This window comes from Rhagoletis pomonella, unplaced genomic scaffold (genome assembly GCF_013731165.1).
Source record: "Rhagoletis pomonella isolate Grant_MI unplaced genomic scaffold, Rhpom_1.0 Rhpom_scaffold_00001, whole genome shotgun sequence".
Lineage (NCBI taxonomy): Eukaryota > Metazoa > Arthropoda > Insecta > Diptera > Tephritidae > Rhagoletis > Rhagoletis pomonella.
The window spans coordinates 58199617-58226617 of NW_023458555.1; the positions used below are offsets into that span (position 1 = coordinate 58199617).

The 27001-nt window shown below is 35.9% G+C and overlaps 1 protein-coding gene across 8 annotated transcripts in view; it reads right to left on the minus strand.

Moving 5' to 3' along the window:
* LOC118746592 (zinc finger protein 704-like) overlaps positions 1–27001 on the minus strand; it is a 308567-nt gene that overhangs the window by 270782 nt on the left and 10784 nt on the right. For all 8 annotated transcript variants that reach the window (XM_036480435.1, XM_036480488.1, XM_036480475.1 and 5 more), the window contains one exon: positions 19599–19780. In XM_036480435.1, the coding sequence (XP_036336328.1) occupies positions 19599–19780 (182 nt within the window). The remainder of the gene's footprint in view (positions 1–19598; positions 19781–27001) is intronic.

The window sequence follows — 27001 nt, forward strand, 5'->3', positions numbered from 1 at the left end:
ATAAAACTCGGCAATGTCAACAATAACAAGTAACAGGCGGAATAGTGTGAAAACAATAGCAACCAAACAAAATAGATTGCATAACTATAAGTTATGTTTTTATATAAATAAGTACTCATGAATATGCGTATATATATTCACATATGTACATACATCATTGATGGACCCAGGTAGAAGGAAAAGCAGCACTACTCCCCCAAAAGTTTTACGACTTACGGTTAAGTTAATGAGTATGAAAATTTTGGTTCTCTTCTGAGAATTTATAGAATTTAACTAGTTGGGATAAATAGCGTTTTAGAACTGCATGGTCAAAAAAGTTTTTCCGGCTGTGTTCTAAGCCCCCTTTTTTGATGAAGTTTCAGATCAATAAAAAAAGCTCAGGTAACGTATAATTTCCCTGGGCTCGATTTTCAAAATTGCTCAAACCAGAGTTGTCAAAAAGATTTTTCCCGTTATACGCAAAATATAATAAAAAAATTGTAATCGAAGTAGCAAAAATCGACTTTTGTTGTGATTTATCAGATTCAAGACTCAATTTCCAAATATTTACAGGTTGGCTTCTGGTCGGCCTTTCAATGAAATATTATTCACTGAACAAAAGATATTACTGCCAATAAAATAGCCTAAATACATACACATGTAATGCTAAAAGGTGAAAAACACATTACAAGGACCCTGATATGTTAATCCCAATGAAAAATAATTCTTTTTACTAACACAAACAATAATACGTCTTAATCAAGTAAACATAGTTAAAGGGACCTCAAGGTCCGGTAGGGTAGAGCATTGACATCAAATGTTTGATCAAGGGTATTTTTGCGCTGATATGTACGTGGGCTGCCTAATTAATTTTGATTACGGTGGACTACCGGCGATTTGATACACATATGTCTATACCCTGCAGGGGAGGCTATTAGTTGTGAACTAGAATGCTACATATGTACATACATATGTATGTTTAAAATTTTCGTTCATCTGCCTCAAAATAGGTTTGTTCCACACGAGCCCGCGGGTACCCACGGGTGCCCAAAGCAGCCCAGAAAGCGTTCCTCACGCTAGAAAAATGGGTAATAGAGAGCGAATACGTTCCACTTTTGGATCGTAAATATCTTCTTCTTTGTGCACGAAACAGGACGGACTTTTTTTCCGGGCACAAATGTGCAAAAGGGCAATTTGAAATAACTGCTGTTGTTGTTTAAATCCGAAAGCAAATTTTATAAAAACAAAAGTGCAAAATATCACACAATTTTCAGAAAATGTAGTTATTTGGTAATTTTATTAGCCATATAAGATAAATACACGTAAAATCATTGTTTAGAGCTGATATGTTGATTCCGGGCACGAAATGTGGTTTTTTGCGTTCCTCACGCTCTGGGCACTTTTGGCATTGTTGGCACATTTTTGATACTTGTGAGAGAGTAACTTATTTTTATTATCTAATTACCGGAGCAGCCCGGAAAGCGTGGGGAACGAAGCTTATTTGATAGCTTATGACACCGACAGCCGTGACTAATTAATTGTGACTGCCAGCAACTAGGAAAAGTCGAGTTATAAGCTATTCATTACAGGTGAACCTTTTGAAGAAGCCATCCGGGAACTCAGCAGCTCTGAGACTCCAGTGATTCCAATAATTCAAATGCTTATGAAAAACGGGGCGCATTTTCAAAAAGGAATTATGCCTGCACTGTAATAAAAAAAGTCTTTTCAACTGATGCAGCGTAAATCGAAAATAATTTAAAATTTAAAATATTGTCAAGTTTCACACGTAGATATTTGTCGCCTCGATCGAACAGTTATTTAGTGCCGCAGGTTTTATTTCGACCCTTTAAAAAAAGCTGCAACCTTTATTAAATATAATGTTCCAATTTTTAAATTCAAGTACTAAATAAGTATTATTAAAAGTTACTAACGTTTGCATTTTTTTATTTGTCTAAACCACCTAATTTACTTACCTAATTTCTTTTTTCGTAATCGCATCCGCGGATGTCTAAAATTCGCGAATGTATAAAATTCGCAAAACAAAAAAACCGATGTAACCCCCACCGGTCAATGAAAATGAGTACTGGCGACGGTCTATTATAAAACCATATCTGGATTTACTAACGGCCTTTTTACAACTACGCTTTTCGAATGAAAATACTCCAGCTTTTTCGATGTCTAGATTGCACCCATTGTATTCGATGAAAGCTCCACCCAGAATTGCAGCGGACGACGGTTAAGCGGTCGTCGGTTATCCGCTGTCAAAATTAAGACTCAAAAAGGCATATGGAATGGCTCATAATCAGTGTGATTCAGTGAAAAATTTTAGCAGATAAGAAACTTAAAATGTATCAATATGTATCACTTTTTTATTTTAAGTATCAAAGTATCAATATGGATTAAAACCATTAATTTTTATGAAAAGCCGTTTTTCAAAACAATTTAACATTGATTCATTGCAAAAAAGGTACACGTATCAGTTGCATTTGGTACTAGTATAATAATAATAACGAAATTGTCTTAGATGAATCAGTTCAACTAGGTATTAGTATAAAAAAACAACAAAAATGTCTTAGATATAATCTTATTTTTAGTTCAAATACTTTTTGTACTTATAGGACTAAGAATTCAAATAAGACATTTCGAAAACATTATGCATTCCACCATTAGGAACGTGGATCGATTTGTTTCGATCAAATTCAGATCTGAGAAAATACGCTCTGCAGCAAACATAACAAGTTAAAACTAAAAGAAGTTAGTTCGAAATATAAAAAGTTATTTAAAGCATTTTTTAGCTTGCTTACTCCCCCAAAAACTGTTATATGTCTTCAACGCAATCTATTTTATTATCGAGTTTAAAAAGTTGCCATTGTTTACAAATTTTCTCTTTGTCGCTTTCTTTGTACAAATTAGGAAAATTTTTTAAAACTGTTAAAAATGTCGAATTAGCGCTTTCGTTATATGACAATCTTTGGTCACATGCAAGGCTTTTCAAAAGTTCACTGTTAAAATCAAATCTCTTTTCTATTTGCAGTTCAATATAACATTGCTCAATATATATATATTTTTTTAATTAGGACTTTACTTAAATGTGCTGTTGTGCTGTTGTCGTCTGTGCGGCACAAGTAATTATACTTCCTTAATATGTAAATGATTATCTGGGCTGCAAAGGTCTATATCAGCTGGGTCACTTGAATACAGTTTGGTTTGAAAAAAAGACAATATAGGTTTATAGTTACTTTCAATATTGTTATATAACTTATTCCATCTGTACAATTCACTTTGAAATTCTATGTTGATTCGATTGACAATATCCACGGTATTTGACAAAAATAAAAAATAAATTCTTATTGGTGAGGAATCAATTTTTTCGGCAATGGCTCGCGTTTGGTTCACACCGTCATCGAAGCAAGTTATGAAAAATAATTGCAATGCGCTTCACTGGGACAGCAAGTTTGATGATTTTTATCACCAACGTAGTTTTGAAACTTGGCTGGACGAATTTGCCAGTGCCCTTTTAGCACTATGTGCGATCTCTGACCAGTTTTTCGACTTCTACGGGATTTTTTTTTACAGATTGGAAATGTATCAAATTTTAAAAAAAGTGTCCCTCCTAAATTCATCGAAAAACGTATCACTTTTGATCCACTTGGATCAAAACGGTCACACTGCTCATAATCAGGCCTGGGCGACGCCGACTGCGCAGTACCCTCGGGATAATGTCGCGTGTTCGTATACACGAAGTTAAAGGCGAAACTTACTGCCTAACCAGAATGGTGAGGTGAAATTTCGGTTGATTTAAATTTATTTCTATTTTCACCGCCCAGCGGGGACGGCACGGGACGGGTTTTCATCTATATTTCCAGCAAATCTACATATACGCACGTACCGAAAAAATATTTAATTTTAATGATAATTTTCAAATCAAAATGACAACTGACGGAAGCCGTCGTGCGCGGGAATTGTGTTTAAGTACTCTGACAGATTTCACTGCGGCAACTGTTCAGCTGTTCACTTACCGCCGACTGCTTAACCGTGGTCCGCTGAAATTCTGGGTATAGCTTAAGTGTTCCAGTGAAAAGGCACTAAGGAACGCGAAGCATTTTCAACAGATCTTTGATATGGGCAGGGAACTCATTCTTTGGTACGATTTATGAAAGAAAGGGAAACGAACTTGTCCGAAAAAGATATGAAGGATGTAGAAGTAGTAGATCCTTGTAAATCGATAAGTAAGTGTATTTCGATTTTGAGCGCTTTTCTAATCCAAACAAAGGGTACAAACCTGGCTCAGGAGCACAACAGGAGAAGAAATGCTTTCTGGATTATGCCTCATGAGCGTCCATAGAAAACTCGTTACCGAAAACCGCGAGATGATTCAGGAGGAAATAATCGAAAAATTTGCTGAAAATCCGACTACGACTATTTTTCGTCATGCTATTCGCACCTGGAACTCGGTTCCAGGACATATCCGCAAGAGTCTAAATAAAAGCAACTTTAGGAGTGTTTTGTACTCGTATTTTCGTTAACTTATTAACTCATTATCAGCTGAGGTTCGCTATCTATATAAATTGTAAATGTGTATGTTTTTAGATATAGGCTAATTGAAAATTATATGTCGTTCTTTTTCTTTTTAATTTTTATTTATTTATTGACTTTTATTATATTTATTTATTTATTTATTTTTTCTTCCTCTCTTGGTTTTATATAGATTTGTAAGTTTTGCCTAATGCTATTTGTCAGGCTTTGTTTGACATGATGTACTATGCACTTTTTATTCTCGACTATTATTCTTGTCTTAATTTAAAGTTACCGTTGTACTAAAAAAGATCTTTGGGATCTTATCGTACTAATTTTCTTTATAATAATAAATGCAATGAAATGAAATGAAATGAAATAAAAAACATATCAAAAAAGTTAGCAAGTATATTTCGTTTTGCCCCCCTTTACATCAGATCCTGGCTACGCCCTTGTGTATAGATGTATGTACATACATATATGTATACACAATAGTCATATGCTATTTCTGCTCCATTTCTTTGCATATTTATGAGCATTTGCTTCGTGTTATCAATTTAGAACGTGGCCAGCATTCAAGCAATAAGTAACCCCCTTCCCCAACTACTTGTGTGATTATTTCACATCTAATGAAATCGAACTATGTATTAAGAATGTGTGTCATTTAAATCAGACGCTTGTATATACATATGTAAATACGACTATATTTATATAAATAATAACATACAAATTTGTGTATATGGGCAAAAAATGGCGTTGCGGATGTTACGTTCGTATGCAAAAAAAAATTATGTTTATTTAAGTTAAAAAAAATGTAATGGTATAAGGGAAGGTCTAAAGTACTACCTATGAGAACAAGATAGTGGATATTTTAATTTACAGTAATTGCGGTGCCTTCACAATTTGTATTCGGACGTTACTCAAAATGGAAGTGGTTTTGAGATATTCATCAAAGTCAACAAATTCCAGCAACTTTTCATGCATGGAGACCAGAATACTTTGAAGAGTACACAACGAAGTTAACAAAATGTATTAGCAAACTAAAGGTCCCAATGACTTTAAAATCATTGTGTATGTTCGTTGTGAACGTTACTCTTTCTGTCGTTAAGAAAAGTATTTTTAACAGATATTGTGGTATTTTATTTAAAGATATAGTGCTTAAAAATAAGGCTATACAGAGTTCTGTTTCAAAAAGTAAGTGGTACAAATTACATTTCTCAGATATATGTGAAAAGAAATATGATATTACTATATGTACAATGTAGGTATTTTCATGGGTAATTTCCAAACAAAGTGTTCATGGCAAGTATCTTTGATATTTTTTTAAGATTGGCAAGTTTATCCTCTGATATCGTTTACCAACGTGAAAATTTGTGCAGAATACGAAATTGCTTTCAGGCTCTTCAAAAATTAATTCTTTTTCTTATTTTTGCATATGGGTGTTTCCAGCGGAAGGTCCACCACGACAAAAAAAAAATAAAAGTTTTATATCTAACGTATTTACGGGCCGATTTGTCTGATTTTTAAAATATATACTGGCTATGTAAGTAGATTCATGTTTGCATAAAATGGTCTTCCTAGGTGGTGCCAAGGTCGAGATATTTCGAAAAACCGTATTTATGGTGTGATTTGGTTCGAATTTGGCGTATGTGGTTGAAACATAATAGATCATAGATTTCTAATAAATTTACCCTGAATTGGCGCTGAAGTCAAAATATAAAGTATATTCTACATAAAATACATGTTTTATTTGCGTTGAAAATTCATTTAAAAGCAATATTAACAAAAATATAACGATGGAAGTTTATGTCACGTGACGCCACGTCACGTCACGTTTCACACTTGGGGTTGTAAAAGAGAATTGAAACAATTTGCATTAATTCAAAATACTCTAAAAACAACTAGAATTGCTCCAAATCATATTAAAATAAGTTTCATGAAAATAGCCATCCACAATTCGCAGAGTTTTGCGATTTTGTAAGAAAAGAAAAAATCAACTTCCATTTTTTGTCACGTAACGACACTCTGTTTAAATGCTTATATTTCAGCACCAAGTAGTTCGATTGATTTAATTTTTCGGTTAAATATAGAGCTAATTATGTGCTATACAATGGCCCAAAAAAGTTAAAGAAAACAAATGGTATTCCTTTTTTGTATCACATTGAAATCGTACGACTGTCACGTGCGCCACCATGGGAATGCCCATATTTGTAACATATTTTCCAGAATGTCACATTTTCAAAAGTAAGTTAAAGGATTAAATGAGTTTAGAAATTATTAGAAATAAATAATATAAAAAAAACTTTTTAATATATAACGCTTTTATAAATGGACTAAAAAGTAGAAAATAATATTTCTCAGTCCCATAGAATTTGTTTTGATAACTTTTGATTTTGAAATTTTAGCAAAAGTCATTATAAACAATCTATGAAATTGAAAATGAAAAACGTGGAGCCCATACAATACAAAGCATTCGATTTAATTGACAATAGTCAAACTACATAGCGTAGACCTAAAATTTCTACAGCGAAAGTAGAACTTTGAAATCGATTTTAAGCGGTCGTTATTCATATACCCACATACATACATACATATATTACTTTTCATATCAATTCAAGTGTATTACATGCGCCCCACGCTTTTCATTTTCAATTTCATAGATTGTTTATAATGACTTTTGCTAAAATTTCAAAATCAAAAGTTATCAAAACAAATTCTATGGGACTGAGAAATATTATTTTCTACTTTTTAGTCCATTTATAAAAGCGTTGTATATTAAAAAGTTTTTTTTATATTATTATTTTCTACTTTTTAGTCCTGTCTGAATAAAATTTTGCAATAGATATTAAAATAATTCAACGATATTAATAGAAAGGTGCACGCACATGCATTTACATATGTATGTACATACAAACGAGCACCAATTAATTTTATTTAAAGAAATGGCGTGTCGTCTATTTCCGCTGTAGCAAACGTAGTACATAGGGCGACATCTAGATGTCATCTACCTCGCCCTATTCACTACAGATGTCGCCCTATGCACTATGCTTTTTTATAGGAACTTTTCAAAGCAAAGCTTTATGGTGTCGGACACACAACATTGAAAGTTTCTGGATCCACAACATTGAAAGTTTCTGGACACACAACATTGCAAGTTGATAAGAGCGTTGTAAAAAGGATAATAACCCATAAGCATTGTACTAATTTTTAATATTAAATACATGCTTTTTTAACATTTGCATAACACTTTGAATCTCATTTATCACATAAGCTAATGTGGAAGTTTTTTCCGCCTTCTTCATGATATTTTTCATGGTTTCATGTCATGGTTTTTCTTGGGAGGCGGGATTTTTGATAAACTTTCTTCGGCAAAAATTTTTCATATATGTATGCCATTTGAACACTTTTGAAGAAATAAGCTCTTTAAATAAAAAATCCATTTTCACCTAAAAGTGACATTCTGGATATATTTCACATTTTTTGGTTTTATTTCACGAAAATATAAAACCAAGGAAATCTTTGAAACTCCTTAAGCAATAAGCGGACATTAGTAATTATTTTATTTTAAGTGTTTTTCTGAAAAATTCGGAAGGACAATATTATAATAGAAAGTCAAGCTTATGCTGATAAAAAACTTGAAGAAAAGAATAAAAGTTAAGGTTTCTTTGTTTAAACTTTTTTTCATGTTCGAGTAGGTAATATATCAGAGAAATACCCTTCGCAAAGGAAAACAAAACGGCTTACAATAATAAAACACAGCTTTGTTGGTGGTTCATTATTTGGATCATATAATTCTGTTTTTTGATTTCTCGTTTTTACCACCATAAAAAAATTTAATAAAGGGGGAACAAAAACATAGCACTTCGATTGGAAATGACCCACGTATGTATGTATATCGCAGTATGTTATTCTTGATAAATTTTTGTGAGAATTTGAATTACATGCATGTTTGTGATTTTGGTTAACTACTTCTAAGATTTGCCCATGTGTCTATATGTACATATAATATAAAATATGTAGACATGTATAAACAAATGCACACAATTTATCTGCATGCATACATACAATAATCATTGTAAATTTACTTTTTTACGCCGGCGTAATTTCAACTATTGTTTATTCAGTTTTAAAGCAGTCTACTAATCAGCACATACAAATATGTAAGTATTTACTTATGCATACATACCCTGCAGCGGAAAGTACTAGTACAGAACTAGTGAAATCACCAGTTTTCGGGAGTCGAATACCGGTACCTCGCAAATCTACCACCCATGCTTTCTACTGTCGCATTTAACATGGAGTTGTCCTAGGAGGTGACAATTGACTCCCGCTGCGCAACTTGTTGCCTGTAAAATTACCAGTTCTTTTTTTCGTTGTGCAATTCACAGATACTTTTTCATACTTAAAAAAACGAAAATAAAAATTTTAAATTTTATGTTCTGTATAGTAAGATTTGAACTTGGACATTTTCAGCCGCAACTATTTGTAGCCAGCATCTTTACGCACTAAGCTACAGGCAGCGTTGCCGAAAGCTTTCGCTGGAAAATCGTTACTTTACCCTAAAAAAAACGTCATTTCGGCCAAAAAATCGTCAAATTTTTGTTTCTTGTATTTTTTTAACAAAATACGAAGTAATTACATACAATGAGTCGTATGCGTAAAAACTAAGCAATTGCGTTTTCCTAAAATTGCCTGCCTTTAACTTATATTTATTTGAACAAATTGTGTAAAAGGTCTGAAGTTTTAAGAAAAAGCATTTAGGTTTTATGCATACGGCCCAATAAATATGGCAACACATTACAAAACCAAATGGAACCCACATTACATTTGCGTTAATAAAAGTGGATTTGCCAATTGTTAACGATAATATTAAAGAACAATTTAAAACACAACTGCTTTTGAAGTTTTTGAAGATTTTGATCCAGTTTTAAAGTAGGGGTCTTCACACCGAGCTTGATACTCGCTGTTCGGTAATTTTTCCCAATGTATTTTGTTTGTGTAAAATTAATTTGTTACCGGTGTACCGGTTACCGAATTATTGAGAAGGAAGCTTGATAATTTTTCTGGTAGTTGGCAAACTGCAATCAGGTGTTTGATATTTATTCAATTTTAAATCCGCCCGCTGCCAAAAGGCATACGCAATATGAGTAAGTAAAATTTTTTAAATTTTCTGTTACAATTTAGTTTTTTAGGAAAAAAGCTACGAATCCGCTGTTGATAAACATAGCTTACCAGACTAACAAAAGAAAACTGAAAAGGACGTTAACAGTTGATAAAATTACCGAGTATCAACCAGCAATTTGCCAAAACTACCAAAATTGATGTGAATACCCTTAGTGTAACATTAGCATTTACTAACTAATAGATAATATTGATTGGAAAAATTCCCTCTACTACTTTTCTGTCTCTTTAAAATCAGAACAATTTTAATATAACAAAAAGCACGGTTGTAGAACAAAACTAGATAAATGCATGGTTGTATTTTGGATTACGTTTTCCTGTAATAAATTTTTTACATACATACATATGTAATTTAGTGGAATCGTCAAAACGTCATTGAGCTAAAAAAAAACGTCAAAATGACGACGAAATCGTCAATTCGGCAACGCTGGCTACAGGCACAACATGTATGTAAGTATGTAAGTATGCTTTCAAATGTTCGCTTTGAATTAAGCAAGGCGACGATTTGTTCAAATTTAAATTTGTCTTTGCTATTTATTTTCCTGCGATCGAACGTACAAAGCTGCAGCGTGGTGTTGTTTGAAATTTTATTATTGGGCTGAACTGATTCTTGATTATAATTTTAACAAAATTGTCATTTAAACTCGCTATATCTCAGTCGTTTGTGTATCGATCGATTTGAAATTTTCATACAATAAGCTACAAGCTATTTCAAAGAATTTAAGTTTAACACCACCACTCAGTACAAATAAAACTACAGGTTTATAACTTTTCTATGAGAATTAAGAGGGTGTTTGTTTTCAAATACAAAAGTTGTGTTATAAAATTTGAAATAATTTTTTTGTTTTACAACAGTGTTGTAGATGACTATCTAGGGAAGTTGTTGCGAATTTTTTAGAATTAGACATCAAGTAGTCGCAAAGTTATAACGATATTATTATGACTCGCACGGTTAGCAGATTAGCGCGTTGCGCTCTAAAAGGCTTGATACCTCGGAAAAGTAAAGAAAGTCCCTTTATTATTAATAATTGCTATGTAAAAAGTCTTTATCTTTCGATTGAGATAACTAAAAACAATATTAAAAATGACCATAATTCAGAAAAATTACAAATAAATATTCGTTCAGAATTTTCACCATGCAAATGGGAAAATTTTAGAAAACGCATAGTACCACCGTATAACCCTCACAAAAATCTATAGAAATCATAGTTTTCGAATTATTTTTCTCATTTTCTGTCTGCTTCCCAGCTAGCCGAAAAGTGGCTTGTTTTGCACCGCTCAGGGCGCTGGGACATTTGACCTGAATTGCCCCTTTAGAAGGGGCTATATGCAACCAATAGCTAGATTTCTTACTACCTGGAGCATAATATGCTATTGGAACCAGTAATGTAACTAGTACGAAAGCGACAATTGTAACCGACCCCGCTGCAGGGTAGGTACATATATGAAATTTCATATGCATACATACATACATACATATTTGCAATGAATTTTCTTTGCTTATCACACGGCAGCGTGCCGGCCGGCTGCCCGCTTTGTTGACTGGCTCTCACCATCTAATAAAAATAAATAGCATGCGTACAATTTTTGTTTTTTTGTTTTTAAAGTTTAATTTTTTTATTTTGATTTTTTCCCATTACGAAAGCAATAAAATTAGCGTATAGCGACGCAACGTCCTACTCAAAGTGCAGTTATAAAGCTCGTCAAGGTAGGTATAGAACAATTAAATGGAATTGAATAATTATTAAAAACACCTAATGCATTCATGCATATTAAAGTTCAGACTTTGCCACTTCGAATGCACTGTATGGAAAGGGCAACTACATAAGTATTAGGGTGTTCGATTATCCGCCTTTTTTCAAACCCGGTTTTCGAGTTATTCGAAAAATTGCAATTCGAAAAAAACGGTTCCCGATTTTAAAATTAAGAAAACCCCGGCTTTATTTTAAATAGCTTTCTTACAGTGAAAATGCTCATGTTGTTATGAAGTCACGGCCAAAAATTACAATGAAGCCATTGATAGTAAAGATATCTTTATTTATAAAAGAGAAAGGCAAAATAAGTTCAAAGTTTCTTCTTCTTCTTCCTACTTCCACTTGGTCTTTCCATCGCAGTGTGTGTTTGTATAATTGAAATCAGTGAGTGAACGCAGCGTGGCTTTGACGCGTGGCTTTTCAACTTGTCTAGCCAAAAAATAAAAAATTAATTCACATTTTCACACATACACGCCCTGATATGGATGCAGTTATGCGCGCTATAGGCGTCCTGGCGCACTCGGTATTACATACATATGTTTGCGTAAAATTAGATAAAGAATCGCACGACTTATGAGAAATATTATTACATATTGCCAATTTTTTCTAATACATACCGCGCTCGGTAACATTATAATTCAGCATTCGGTTGCTGGTAGCTCTGATAAAGTTGTTAATAATATCTTAACGAAATTCGTAAACACGGGTGCTGACATTCATTTCAAGTTATTTTCAACTAGATTTACAAACAATGCTGTACAATAAAGTGTAAATTCAAGGGAATTTTATGTAAATTTATCTTACAATAATAAAATTTTAGTGAATGGTCTAATGTACTTAAAAGGTTGATTTTCGGTTTAACGAGATACAGTTAAAAGCAAAGGGGCGTCCCCACTCAGAAAAGTTTACAGAGTAGTGGCAAAGTCCTGTCCCACCGGTCACAACTTCAAATATCTTTTAATATTTCTATGAAGATTATATCAGCCTAATTTTCAATGAAAACGAATGCGTATAGTAGTTATATATCTTACCACCTAAAAACTCCAGCTTGGAAATTTATTGTTTTGCCAAACAATTTTATTTGAGTTCACAAAGGTAAAATGTAGAGAGTTTTCAGTGCCCTACCAGTCACATTCATTCAAATAACAAAGAACTTAGAAATTGTTTGGTATTTTTTTGAAAGGAATTTTATGCATTAGATATTTAACTAAAAAAAAAACGAGCTATAACGAAATGTGCACAGAAATAAAATCTAACATCATTAAATTATTTATCATATTTGTATAAATGCGCGTTGTGAAACCCCCATGTATAAGCTAGTATTTTATACAAATTTTGAGCTCATCATCCGACGTCATAGTTATAATTCACAGTTGATCAAATTGTGTAGTCAAATGGTAAAAACCATTCACAATGGAGTGCCTCAAATCTTAATTAGCACTGTTAGCTTGATTTTTGCTTACATTTTTTGTAGAACTCAACCAAAAAACGTTAACCAAAGCTGTTGGCCGATGTGAAAAAGAAGAATTACCCAGTGCCAAATTAAATTGCTTGTGCTTTGAGTTGAAATTTTAACTATTCAACTCAATGGTGAAAGCTTCATTTTGTTCTGATCGATACTGAGTAGTATCGATAATATTTTCCGATACTTTTGGGGCATTGATGTCATTCGCTTCATGCCAAAGGAAGTACAGTGTCGGTACCACAGTCTGGAATTTCGGACCCTATGGCACAGAAACTACGATATGAGAAGTGGGTCCGTAAATGAGATGTATGCACATTAACTTAAATATGGTCTCGATTGCAGTGGTTGTGCGCCATCCATTTGCCAGACAATATTAAGCTGGTCAAACACCTGTTGTTGGTTTACCATTAAGATCACATTGTCATAAATAACATTATTTGATCAATAAAATCAATTGTCTCAGATAAATAATAATAATAGATTGGCGCTTACACATATGCTAGTGTTTGGCCGAGCTTCTCCTCCGATTTGCGGCGTGCGTCTTGAAGTTGTCACACAAGGAGAGGGACCTACAGTTTTACGCCGCCACCGAACGCCGACTTTATTTTTATGGGGAGCTGTTTTCCATTTCAGAAAAACACTCGGAAATACACTTTTTTATTTTTATTTTTATTTTTTTATGTTGGGTTGAACCGGGCTTGAGCCCTGGCCTTGCGGAATGATAGCGCGCGCTGCTAAGCACTACACCGCAGCGGCCGCCCAATTGTCTCAGTTTCCCCTGATTAAATTCAATTTTAGCTATCTAGCATAAAATTAAACTTTTTTATAAATCAAAAAATTTTTCTACGATTTCAAAGCCGTCAAGAGAAAACTCGGTCCCCGGACTGAAAAATTACGGGCACCTATACAAAAATTGTAATAATTTAAGAGGATGTGATCAATAGAGAGTTTATATTTAGGGGTTATTTAATGTATTAAGTCAGAAACAATTAGTACGAATCGGAATATATTTATGATAAAAGCCTATAATTAAGCAGCAGTTTTTTCGAGCAAATATGGAAAAATAATCGTTTCTGTAATGAAAAACATGGTTATTGAAAGCATGCGCATAATTTTCTTTAAAATAATATTTTGATATTTAAGGTCCCTTAAAAAGACCGGGCCCGGGGGGACTCGCCCCTTTCCTCCTCCCTCCTCTCGCCTGTATGTATGAACATACATATGTAAATATGTATGCATATTTGTACATAAATATGCTCCCAAAAATACGTTTTCAATGATCTTTTGAAATATTATAACACACCCAAACACACAATGAGCCGTATGCATACCCTGCAGTATGGGGGGTGACTACATGACTAATGAACCTGGTAAACTCCGTTGATTACTCACCGATTACTTGCAGTGTATTTCAGCGATAACTTTTGCAAGGCAATGTCCTAGACGGTAGTCACCATCGGCTCTCTCTGCACTGCCGGGAGCTACTAAAGTAGTTACTTGCATGATTTATGGGCGGCCTCGTTCGCAGTTTTTCGCTATTCTGCTTCCTACCCCTGCAGTACGGCGGAGTGACTACAGGACTGCTGAGTCGGTAGCTACCTGATAAACACCGTCAATTACCGACCGACTACTTGCAGTGTATTTCAACTTTTACTTTACAAGGCAATGTCCTAGGCGGTAGTCACCATCGGCTCTCTCTGCAGTACCGGGGGTTACTAATGTAGTCACTTGCGTGATTTATGGGCGCCCTCTGTCGTAGTTTTTCGCTATTCTACTTACGACTGGTTCGACTCTGCACTACCATGGGTTAATAGAGTAGCTACTTACCTTGGAGCCGGTGCAGTATCGGTTCAAAAGTAGCGATTGACTCCAGCTGTACTGGAGGCTAACAACTAAGCAATAGCTTTTTCTTAAAAGGTTCTTTCCCGTACGCAACGCGAGATCCCACAGGTTCCCAAAACAGCCCAGAAATTATTCTCGTACTCAACAAAATTTGTAGGTTATTTTCTCATTGGTAGAATGGTAGGACGCTAAATTTTGGTGGGTTTCTTTGATCAACAGAAAACATCTCTGGTTTATTGTAGTGGGTCATTTTGTCAGCATTGTGGGTAGGCCTGCCAAATTCTGACTATATCAAACCAGGAGCTTGGGGAAAATTAATGGATGAAAAAAACCAAAAACATACTACAAAATACCTCTCCATTTAAAAAAAAATTGTAAACCGACTCTTCTCCGTCCTTCTCTTTAAAAAAAGGTATATTTACTTTTTTTTCAAATCAGGGACCGTAACTCTTATGACTTTTATCAAAAAAATCAAAAAATAAGAGTTATTTTTGATTTTAATATACAGTGAAACTTCCCTTGGGCGGACACTCACCGTCAGTCATTTTTTGTCCGCCCAAGAAAGGTGTCCGCTTAATGGAGGGGAAGCCTATTTTAGAACTTTTCAATGTTTTAATTAATTGAATAGTCACTATTTCTTATTTGAATAAAATATATTGATATTACATCGTTCAAACAAAAATGTGCATGTATTTTTTCAAAAGTGCACATTTCATTTATGTGCGTAAGTACATATTAAGTAATAACAAAATAAAAATAAATATTACATTTTAGTCCATAAACTACATAAAATCATAGATTCATTACATAAAAAACTGGGAAATTGTCGATTGACGTAAGTTTTGTTTTTAATTTTTTTCAGTGTCAGTACCTTTTTCATCAATAGTTTTCATGTTTTTATCAGTCTCCAAGGGTTTCAGACAATTCAAATAACGAACCTAAACCACTGCGCAAACCAAACTAAATGTGTGCATAACAATCACATTTTGTGCGGGAAGTCCCCTTTTTCCATTTAGTAGTCCGCCTATGAGGAGTTCGCGTCCGCTCAACGGAGGTTTTTGTTTGATTTGTTATGAAAAGAAATCTTAATGTCCGTTGATAAGAGGTTCGCGTCCGCCCAATAGAGTTTTTGTGTCAATTTTATGCAAAATAACTGTCCGCGTCCGGCCAAGAGAGTGTCCGCTTAAGAGAGAGTAATTTGTTCCGAAATTTATACTTAAAACTTGGTATAGGAAAAAATGTCCGCCCAAGGGAGGTGTCCGTTAGGAGAGGTTTCACTGTATTTAGATCAAAAATAAGAGTTATTTTTGATTTTTATATATTTAGATCAAAAATAAAAGTTATTTTTGATTTTTATATATTTAGATAACTTTCATTTTTGATTTTTATTTTCTTAGAGGAAAAATAAAAGTTATTTTTGATTTTTATATTTTTATATCAAAAAATAAGAGTTATTTTTGATTTTTATATTTTTATATCAATAATAAAAATCAATTCAAAATTGTTATTTATTTATTTATGCCGTATGAAATTATATCAAACTTTTACTTTTTCAGTTTTATAAATAAGCAGTGCTCATCACAACTTCTCCCTCGCGATTGAATGCTATCATGTAATATGCAATATGCATTGAAATTAGCAAATTGAAAACAACAATAAGAGTACGCTAATACTAAAAGGTGTACGGTTATAATAACAACAATAAAAATGAAAGAACAAATAATAGCGTTATTTCAAGTTCAGGGGCATTGCACAGCATAAGTTAGAAACTTTGTTACAAACATTTTGTTGATATTGTAACCGTACACCTTAGTTTTACTTTAATGCGTAACAGGGATTAAGAAACATATTATGTCATGAATTTTGAATTGATTTTTATTATTGATATAAAAGTATAAAAATCAAAAATAAGTCTTATTTTTTTCTAAATACATAAAAATCAAAAATAACTTGTATCTTTGATCTAAATATATAAAAATCAAAAATAACTCTTATTTTTGATCTAAATATATAAAAATCAAAAATTTAAAAATCATACAATATTTTGCATATAGTTCACCAAAAAATCATGATGGTGTAATCAAAACTTTTCTACGATGTTCATTTATGTATGATTTTTTTATTCAAAAATTGAAAAATAACTCTTATTTCCGGTCCCTGTTTCAAATGCGTACTTTTTAGAAAAAAACTTTCAGGAACAAAATTTAATGATGGAAAGAGTTCTGCTTTTACCAATTTTACGCTCGTTCTGTTTCTCGGATGGGTTCAACTGTTTGCCATTATATCCAATCTTTTAGAAACACGTTGTGCTTACTGGTATAGACAGAGTTTTGCCAATTAGATTTGGCGATTCTCTGAACTTCGCATACGACTATAAAAAAGTTTCATCCACTAAATATCTAAAGGGATATCAAAAGATTGAATTGATGGATAAACTTTTAGCAGCAACTGTATTAACCGAGGTAAAGGCAGGTTTACAAATCAGATGTTTTTCTTTGGAATGAGAGTTGCGAATCGATTAAAGTTTTTAACCTCAACTCGAAGAAATTGATGCCAAACCCACAGCGCGGAGATGTTTTCCAAGCCAGGAGGCTCCTAGCGAAACCCGGACATTTGGAAACCAAACTGTGGATTATCATTTTACCTTACTTATATATACAACATAATATACGTATGCAAATGAGCGAAGTATAAAAAATCTACGACGGGATTTTATTTCCTCCTACGATTTTTCACGTCATTTACTCCGAAGGCTTTTTTAAAATTATTCTACTGATCTCTTCTATTTACCTGAATATCTTATGGCGTTTTCATTTCTACAAAAAATGTTGCCTTTTCATGGCCCTCTCCTTAGTATTTGTGCGTAGAGGGCACAGAAAAGGCAAAATTTTTCGGTAGAAAGGAAACCCCATTACTTTAAGCATAAAAACCCACAAAAATAGATAGATTTAAAGCTGTCAAACGTCATTTCCTTGAAATGGTAGGTAGGAGGAAGCTATTTTGGTTGGTTTTTGAATCAGTTATTGGTAGGAAAGAAAATTTTGCCGTGGCAATTTGCCTACATACACACATAACTATTTATGTATGTTTATGCAAGCGTATAGTAAGTAGGGTGTTCACCCACCGTATTCATCCCTGCTAGCTGTACCCACGCACTACATTAGATGCAAGTAAATATCGTAGTTTAAAGTACAAAACCGCGTATCAACAAAATGCAAAACCGCGTATGTGCGGTTGCATAAATTATTTTCTAGAGACTAAAAACACTTATATCCTTATCCATTCGTCCTGAAAAATACTGGCCAGGTATGCGATTATTTTATAAAAAAGAGAACCATTTTGAAATATGAGTGTTTCTACTCTCTAGAAGATAATTTACATAATTCACAGACGCGGTTTTGCATTATCTTGATACGCGGTATTGCATTTTGTTGATACGCGGTTTTGTACTTTAAACGACGGTATGTATGTATGTTCGTGTTCATTTACGTATTTCCAGCATACCACTTTTCTACATCCACGTACATATTTACTAGGTACATATGTAGTTATATTTACATATGTATGCACATAAGTATACAAGCATAAATATAACACTGTGTTTTTGCGCTTCAAATTTCGATTGGAGAGCTACATATTTATGTATGCATTTATGGATGTATGTATGTATGTATGTATGTATGTACGTACATATGACCTCATTTCTTCATCTATGGAGTTATAGTAAATAACATTGTGCCAATTTTTTTTCCTTTTAGATTTAGGTCATATTTTTTATTTAATCGAAAAAGGCATTGGTAAGCGTTTGTCCTTAACTCGTATGTACATCTGTGGAATAATTTTTATAGCAGAATATTGACGAAGCGATATTTTTGTGGGCTATACTGTTTATACATATGTACATAGATCACGAAACGAGTATTACCAATTATCACACAAATTAGAGGAATTTCGAGATATAGGTAGCGTATGAAAATACGATTTCTTAAGATCTTTTATTTAAACTGGCTTTATCGTGAAAAACAGCAACGTTCGTAATTTCATCAGTTGCGAGTTATAAAATTCTAACAATTAAGACTGTGAGTTACAGAACGTCTTTGGAAAAACAAACGCAAAAGTAGCGGTAAAACCCATTTGCCTTTTCCGTTATATTTCTATAATTACAAGTAATAGGCATTACGAACGAAGGTTACGAATTATAGAAGACCTTTGTCAGACACGAAGTACTAACTATTATTTGTTAAGCTGTTCAACGGAGAAAAGATAATTATCGAAGGAAAACAATTCTTTATATACATTTTGTATAAGTTATCGCAAGGGGAGCTAACGTGATGTTCCACTTATCGAGCTTACGAGTTATCGGGACTCCACTAATAACAATAATAATAGATTGGCGCTTACACATATGTTAGTGTTTGGCCGAGCTTCTCCTCCGATTTGTGGCGTGTGCCTTGATGTTGTCACACAAAGCGGAGGGACCTACAGTTTTCCGCCCACTCCGAACGGCGATTCTGTTTTTATGAGAAGCTGTTTTTCATGGCAGAAATACACTCGGAGGTTTGCCATTGCCTGCCGAGGGACGACCGCTGTAAAGAGAAAACCGTTTTCTATATTTTTTGCGATGTTGCTTTGACCATGGCTTGAACCCAGGCGTTGCGAGTGGAAGCGCGCACTGCTTACCACTATACCTTTTTCTATATTTTTTGCGACGTTGCTTTGACCAGGGCTTGAACCCAGGCGTTGCGGAGTGGAAGCGCGCATTGCTTACCATTACACCACAGCGACCGACGGGGACTCCACTGTATGTATTTGATTTAATGATGTGCTATTAATTTCTTTTATTTTAATCTCAAAATACTCACTTATTTTGCGTCGTTAAGGAAAATGGCACCTCAATGCTGTGTGATGCTGTTCGGCGGCGATCGCCACCCATATCGGCTAGACGTGCGAAGTCCGTGTCGCGTTCTTGATCGGCCAGGCGTGCTGAGCGTCGCGATTCAAGCAGACGCACCTCCTCCAAACGTTTCCTTAGCTCAATAGGTTCCTACGTAAAGAAAGTATAATAATATTATATGTAGTTAGATTTATTGTTGCAGATGATTCATAAAATGTGTATGTATATGTATATATGAATATATAATTTTTTTTTTATATGTAATTTATTTTAATGTATAGAAAAAATAATCCTATTAAGGTGCAAGTTCAGTGTTTCATTATCAATTTGTATGAATCATCACATCAAACGAAGTTTTTTGTTTTTGTGAGAAATTCGTACTAAACCTGTGTGCATACCTTTCGATTTTAACTCTAAGAACAGAACAATGCTGCTTTACTATCGATCTGGTATACCTTGACCTACATAAATACATAGCTGTTATGTATGAACATCTGAACCTATCAAAATGGTATACATATGTATATACATATGTACATAGATACGTTTGTATAATGCATTCACGGATATGTACATATGTATAGAGTTATCTTAATATATATACAGAATGAAAGGTCCTAACATATTCCTTTTTTATAGAGTATGTAGTTATAAATCTAGAGTTCATGAGCTACGATTTTTTTTAATTACACAGATTTTAATTGAGTTTTAATTTCTTCATGTAGTCTTCTTCTTCTTCTTTTTTGGCGCTGTAACCGCCTAAGCGATTTTGGCCGAGTTCAGACAAGCACGCCAGTCGTTTCTCCTCTGTGCCAACTGACGCCAATTGGAAACGCCAAGTCCTTCTCCACCTGATCTTTCCATCGCAGTGGGGGCCTCCCTCTTCCTCTGCTACCACCAGCGGGTTCCGAGTTGAATACTTTCAGAGCTGGAGCGTCGGTGTCCATTCGAACCACATGACCAAGCCAGCGGAGCCGCTGTATTTTAATTCGCTGCACTATGTCCATACCCAGCAAAAAATCGGTAATCGCTTTTAGTGGTAACGTGTTCTAGAAGGCATAGCGTTGTAATGCCTTCGAATTTTTTCACTTCTTTTAGGCATTGTAGGTAATGCAAAGTAGAATGTCATACAATATTTTATTTATTTCGCTTCTTTGTTTCATTTTGGGGAATGCAAAGTAGAATGTCCTATAATATTTCTTTCTTAATTCGCTTCTTTGCTTCATTTCAGGGAATGCAAAGTAGAATGTCCTACAACATTTTATTTTTTTTTTCGCTTCTTTGCTTCATTTCAGGGCATGCAAAGTAGAATGTCCTACAATATTTTTTTTTTATTTCGCTTCTTTGCTTCATTTCAGGGAATGCAAAGTAGAATGCTACATCGTAGCCAGCTGAAAAATAGAATGGATATCCAAAAAATCTTTTTCTACCGTTAGTTTCTGTGGAAATTTGTCTCGCATAAAAATCATGTTTTGCTTTGTTCAATTTGCAGCGAAGTTGAAGTCAGTCAATGAAGTCAAGTACATGAGTCAGGAAGTACAATTTTAAGCTTAATTAAATATGCATGTATGTACATACCGATTTTTAAGTAAAATCTAAATACCCAAATACATACATATGTATGTATAAAAACTGATTTATATAAATTTTAATTAACTTTAATCTTTTAACACATTTTCTGATTTAATATATGTAAATAAGTATGTACTCATCTGGGCATTCTACATTAGTTTCTCTGTAAGGCATTCTTTGTTCGCTTCTCTGGATTCTGTTTATGCATGCGTTCTCCCTTCGTTTGAAGGTAATGCTGCGGGTAAGGGCTTACCGCCAATGACATGCCCATGTTAAAATAAGGCCTTCCTGAAGCGAAAGGGTAAGCGATTCCCATCGCCTAGCTCGTTTCCACTTTCGCTTCTGTGGTAATCGCGTTGCAAAGCTCATACAGGTCATCGTTCCATCGTCTGCGGTACTCGCCGTCGCCAACGCGTAAAGGCCCGTAAATCTTTCGCAAAATCTTTCTCGCAAACACTCCAAGAGCCGCCTCATCGGATGTTGTCATTGTCCATGCTTCTGCGCCATATACCAGCACGGGCATGATGAGTGTCTTATAGAGCGTGGTTTTCGTACGCCGAGAGAGGACTTTACTCCTGACTTGCCTACTCAGTCCAAAGTAGCACTTGTTGGCAAGAGTGATTCTGCGTTGGATTTCAATGCTGACATTATTATCGGTGTTAATGCTGGTTCCCAAGTAAACGAAATTCTCTACTTTCTCGAAATTGTAACTGTCAACAGTGACGTGGGTGCCAAGGCGTGAATGTGCTGACTGTTTGTTTGATGACAGGAGATACTTCGTCTTGTCCTCGTTTACCACCAGACCCATTCGCTTTGCTTCCCTATCCAACTTGGAAAAGGCAGAACAGACTTCGCGGTTTTTGTTACCGATGATGTCGATGTCATCGGCATAAGCCAGCAATTGCACGCTCTTGTAGTAAATTGTTCCTGAGCGGTTCAGTTCTGCAGCTCTTATTATCTTCTCCAACATCAGATTAAAGAAGTCACATGAAAGGGAGTCGCCCTGTCTGAAACCCCGTTTTGTGGCGAACGGCTCGGAGAGGTCTTTCCCAATTCTGACGGAGCTGGTGGTATTGCTCAACGTCATTTTACACAGCCGTATGAGTTTTGAGGGGATGCCAAATTCAGACATAGCGGCGTATAGGCAACTCCTCTTAGTGCTGTCACAAGCGGCTTTAAAGTCGACAAATAGGTGGTGAGTGTCGATCCTTTTCTCGCGGGTCTTTTCCAAGATTTGGCGTATTGTGAATACCTGGTCTATGGTGGATTTTCCAGGTCTAAAGCCACACTGATAAGGCCCAATCAGTTCATTGACGGTAGGCTTAAGTCTTTCACACAATACGCTCGATAAGACCTTGTAACCTATGCTTAGAAGGCTGATCCCGCGGTAGTTGGCGCGAATGGCGGGGTCACCTTTCTTGTGGATTGGGCACAGCGCACTTAAATTCCAGTCGTCGGTCATGCGTTCATCTGACCATATTCTGCACAAGAGTTGATGCATGCACCTTATCAACTCCTCGCCGCCGTACTTGAATAGCTCAGCTGGCAGGCTGTCAGCTCCAGCGGCTTTGTTGTTTTTCAGCCGCGTTATTGCTATACGTACCTCGTCATAGTCAGGCGGTGGAACGTCGACTCCGTCATCATCGACTGCGGGCTCGGGTTCTTCTTCTCCACAACTTTCCGTGCTGCTTCCGTTTAGTAGGGCGAAAAAGTGTTCCCTCCATAATTTAAGAACGCTCTGGATATCAGTTACTAGGTCGCCATTATTGTTCTTACAGGAGTACGCCCCGGTCTTTAAACCTTCCGTAAGTCGCCTAACTCTCTGGTAAAATTTTCGGGCATTCTTCCTGTCGGCCAGCATTTCAAGCTCTTCGCACTCACGTATTTCGGCCTCTCTCTTCTTATTGCGGCAAATACGTCTCGCTTCCCTCTTCAGATCCCTATAGCGGTCCCACATAGCGCGCGTTGCGCCCGATCGCAGCGTGGCCCTGTATACGGCATCTTTTTTTTCTGCAGCTTCCTGACACTCCTCATCGTACCAGTTGTTCTTTCGGGCTCGCTGAAATCCGACTACTTCTTCGGCGGCGGTACTTAATGAGCGGGAAATGTGGTTCCACTGCTCGCATATGTCGGTTTGTTGAAGAGTGCCCTCTGAGAGCAGGTGTGAGAGTCGAGTAGCGAAAGCGCTGGCTGTCTGTTGTGATTGCAGCTTTTCGACGTTAAGCTTTCCTTGCATATTTGGGCGCACATTTTTTGCTGCACAGAGGCGGGTGCGTATCTTGGCTGCAACAAGGTAGTGGTCCGAGTCAATGTTTGGGACTCGGAGTGTGCGTACGTCTAAAACACTGGAAGCCTGCCTTCCCTCTATCACAACATGATCGATTTGGTTTCTCGTTTTTCGATCCGGAGACAGCCACGTAGCTTGATGGATCTTTTTATGCTTGAACCTATTACTGCATACTACCATGTTTCGGGCCCCGGCGAAGTCGATCAGCCTCAATCCGTTGTCGGACGTTTCGTCGTGAAGGCTGAATTTTCCGACGGTGGTTCCAAAGATCCCTTCCTTGCCCACCCTGGCATTGAAGTCGCCAAGCACGATTTTGATATCATGACAGGGGCAGCGCTCGTATGTGCGCTCCAAGCGCTCATAGAAAAGATCCTTGGATGCCTCATCCTTCTCTTCCGTCGGCGCGTGGGCGCAGATGAGCGAGATGGTGAAGAATCTCGCTTTGACGCGGATTGTGGCTAGACGCTCGTCCACCGGGGTACTCGGCGACGGAGTCTCTCTACCACCACAAATCCAACACCGAATTTGCGCCTTCTTTACATGGCAGCTGTAGTAGACGTCGCAAGGCCCCAGACATTGCTTGCCTTGCCCCGTCCAACGCATTTCTTGGATGGCGGTGATGTCAGCTTTTGTCCTTACGAGGACATCAACCAGCCGGGCAGAGGCACCTTCCCCATTAAGGGTCCGCACATTCCAGGTGCATGCCCTCAAATCGTAGTCCTTTAAACGTTTGCCGTGGTCGTCATCATAAGGGACGGTCTCATCCGAGGCTTTGCCTTGCTTCTTCACTGGAAGTGGTTTTTACGTGGCGGGTCCCAAGCCCAGCGCACAACCCATTGCTGGGACGGGGGTGGTTTCGCTACAAAATACACGTTTATATAGCGAGCCTATTGCTCCAAGCAGACACCCGCTTGCTCCAAGCAGACACCCGCTTGCAGCCGCACCTACTGGTGAACAGACGCTGCAGACTTCAGTAAGCCCTTAAACCGAATAAGTCGGAGTGGCCCCACCGAAGCTCCCTCTCTTTCTGCCGTGACCCAAGGCTCCACTCGGATTGGTTACCGCATCTCGCACATGGGTTGCTCACGTTGCCCAGAGTGCGCGAACGAGGACGCAAGAGTCGGGATTGAGTATAGCCATGCAACTGTAACTGCATACCCAGCGCAACGACTATACCCCATTGCACTTTCTTCATTTTGTAGTTGTATTTAAATTCGACTAAGTCTTTATTGGCTAATCTACCGACATTTGTGCAGAGCTGAATTTCGAAAGAAAATAAGTTAGGAGCTTTCTATATTAAGGTAACGATATGTAATTATATTAATTTGATATAAAAATACACCTTACCTGGCGAAAACTGCATTTAATAGAACTAAATCTATATTTTTATACATTGATGCATATGTATGCACATGCCGTGGAGAATTGATCCCCCATCTACCGACATACTTATTTCTGAAGTTATTCACTTTTATGTATGTAATATTTAGGAGTTATTTCCTTCTATATGAGCAAAATCGGACTATAAAGAGGGGGTTTTCAAATAACTCGACTCCCTTTTTTAACAAAACAACTTATCACAACTAAAGCACAGAGAATTTTTCACAATGCATGAACCTTTTTTTATTCTTTATAAAAATACAGTTTATACTAAATATATGAAAAAACATAAAAAAAATTGTTAAACTTTGTGCTAAACTCGGCAAAATTCAATAAATTTGCGTTCCAATTTGCAACATTCTAATCAGACTTTTTATACAAATTTTTAAAATGAAGTTTTGCAGCCCATTAAATTTTAGTTGATTTTTGGTATTGTTTTTACTGAGAGTTTCTTCCATACAAACTATGTTCGATAATTCTTTTTATATGGAGGACACTGTCAGCAAAAAAAAAAGCTAAAAATCAACGAAATTTGCTGGCAACTTCAGACTTGCGCTTTATTAATTGGCCCAAAAGCTACATTTTCAAAATTTTTCTAAAAGATCTGATTAGAAATTGTGATCTGATGAAAGAGAGAATTAAAAAATCGTGCTAAATTAAAAAAAATACGCATATGAAAGAGCGCCAACCCAACTCGTAATACATTTAAGTATACAAATTTTAGTATTTGTATAGAAATATTCACTTCAAATACGTCCATATTAAAATGAAGCGATTTGCAATTACTGATTGCTTTTTTATAATTAAGTTAAAAAAATATTTAAATTCCATCCTGGTTGTAATAGAAATTGAGCCCTGACCCTCTGGAGATTAGCAAATTGTGGCAAGCATCTTCGCGCACTCAGCTACAGCCAGACATGTAAATGTGCATTTAAATGCTGCGTTTGAATCAACACCACGCGTGCGATAATCAAATAGAAAATATTCATGTTTACTATGCGTTATTTCCCTCAGTGAATTCATAACATTTTTCTGAATATTACAACGCGTTTTTTCGCTTAGTGTAGTGATTTTTGAACTTTTATTCAAATTTGTGGAATCAAATGAAAAACCGGGACACTAAACGAAACCCGGGACATTTTAAGGTTGGACCGGGACATCGGGACAAATAGTCTAAAACCGGGACATGTCCGGGAAAACCGGGACGTCTGGCAACCCTACTGTAGCCTAAACCAAACAATATAAGACGGACCCCCCTAATACTTATTTGTATACGCACACATGCGTGCACATTTATGTAGTAGGAAATGATCAGAAAGTTCATACAGTTTTCCCGCCAAATTAACCATCGTCAAGTTTCCCCTCCAAATAGTTGTACTGTATGGAGGGTGAACTTAATTTTACTGCAAACAGCGCGGACACTTCTTTTCTGGAGATCAACAGGGAACGACCATCAGCCACCATCCTACGTCACAATCACTTGAGGTAATATTCCGTGTATACCTTCCCTTTATATATATATACAATAAACATTACATGTACTCGATGGAGAACTAATTCTTGGCTTTATTTATTTCTTCGTTTTTCCTTTAAAAAACATTGGTGCAACATACCGCGAACCACTGAGCTGTCAAGCAAGCAGTATTGTTGCATCTTTGTCCACCTCTAGGGTATAAACAATTATATATCATTAGAAAGGTATCTTGATGCTGATGTACAGGCAATTTTTCAAATTTCAAATTAGTTTAACATAAAGCGAAAAAATCAATTCAAAAGTGACACCAATACGAATGCCCTACATGTACATGGTTGGGGCGGAAATGCCTCCTAAATGTATGCTTTAATGTTGATACTGAATTACAGAAGCGTGCTAAGTAGCAGTTTAGGAATCAGATTTATGAAGATTAAGATTCATGCAAGGAAGAAGGTAAAGTTTAATATGTAGAAGAAGAAAGGGATAAAGGCAAAGATTAGAGTAAAAGTAAAGAAACGTAAATATAAACGAAGGTGAATATGAAGATGAAGATGAAGATGAAGATGAAGATGCATATGAAGATGAAGATGAAGATGAAGATGAACATGAAGATGAAGATGAAGATGAAGATGAAGATGAAGATGAAGATGAAGATGAA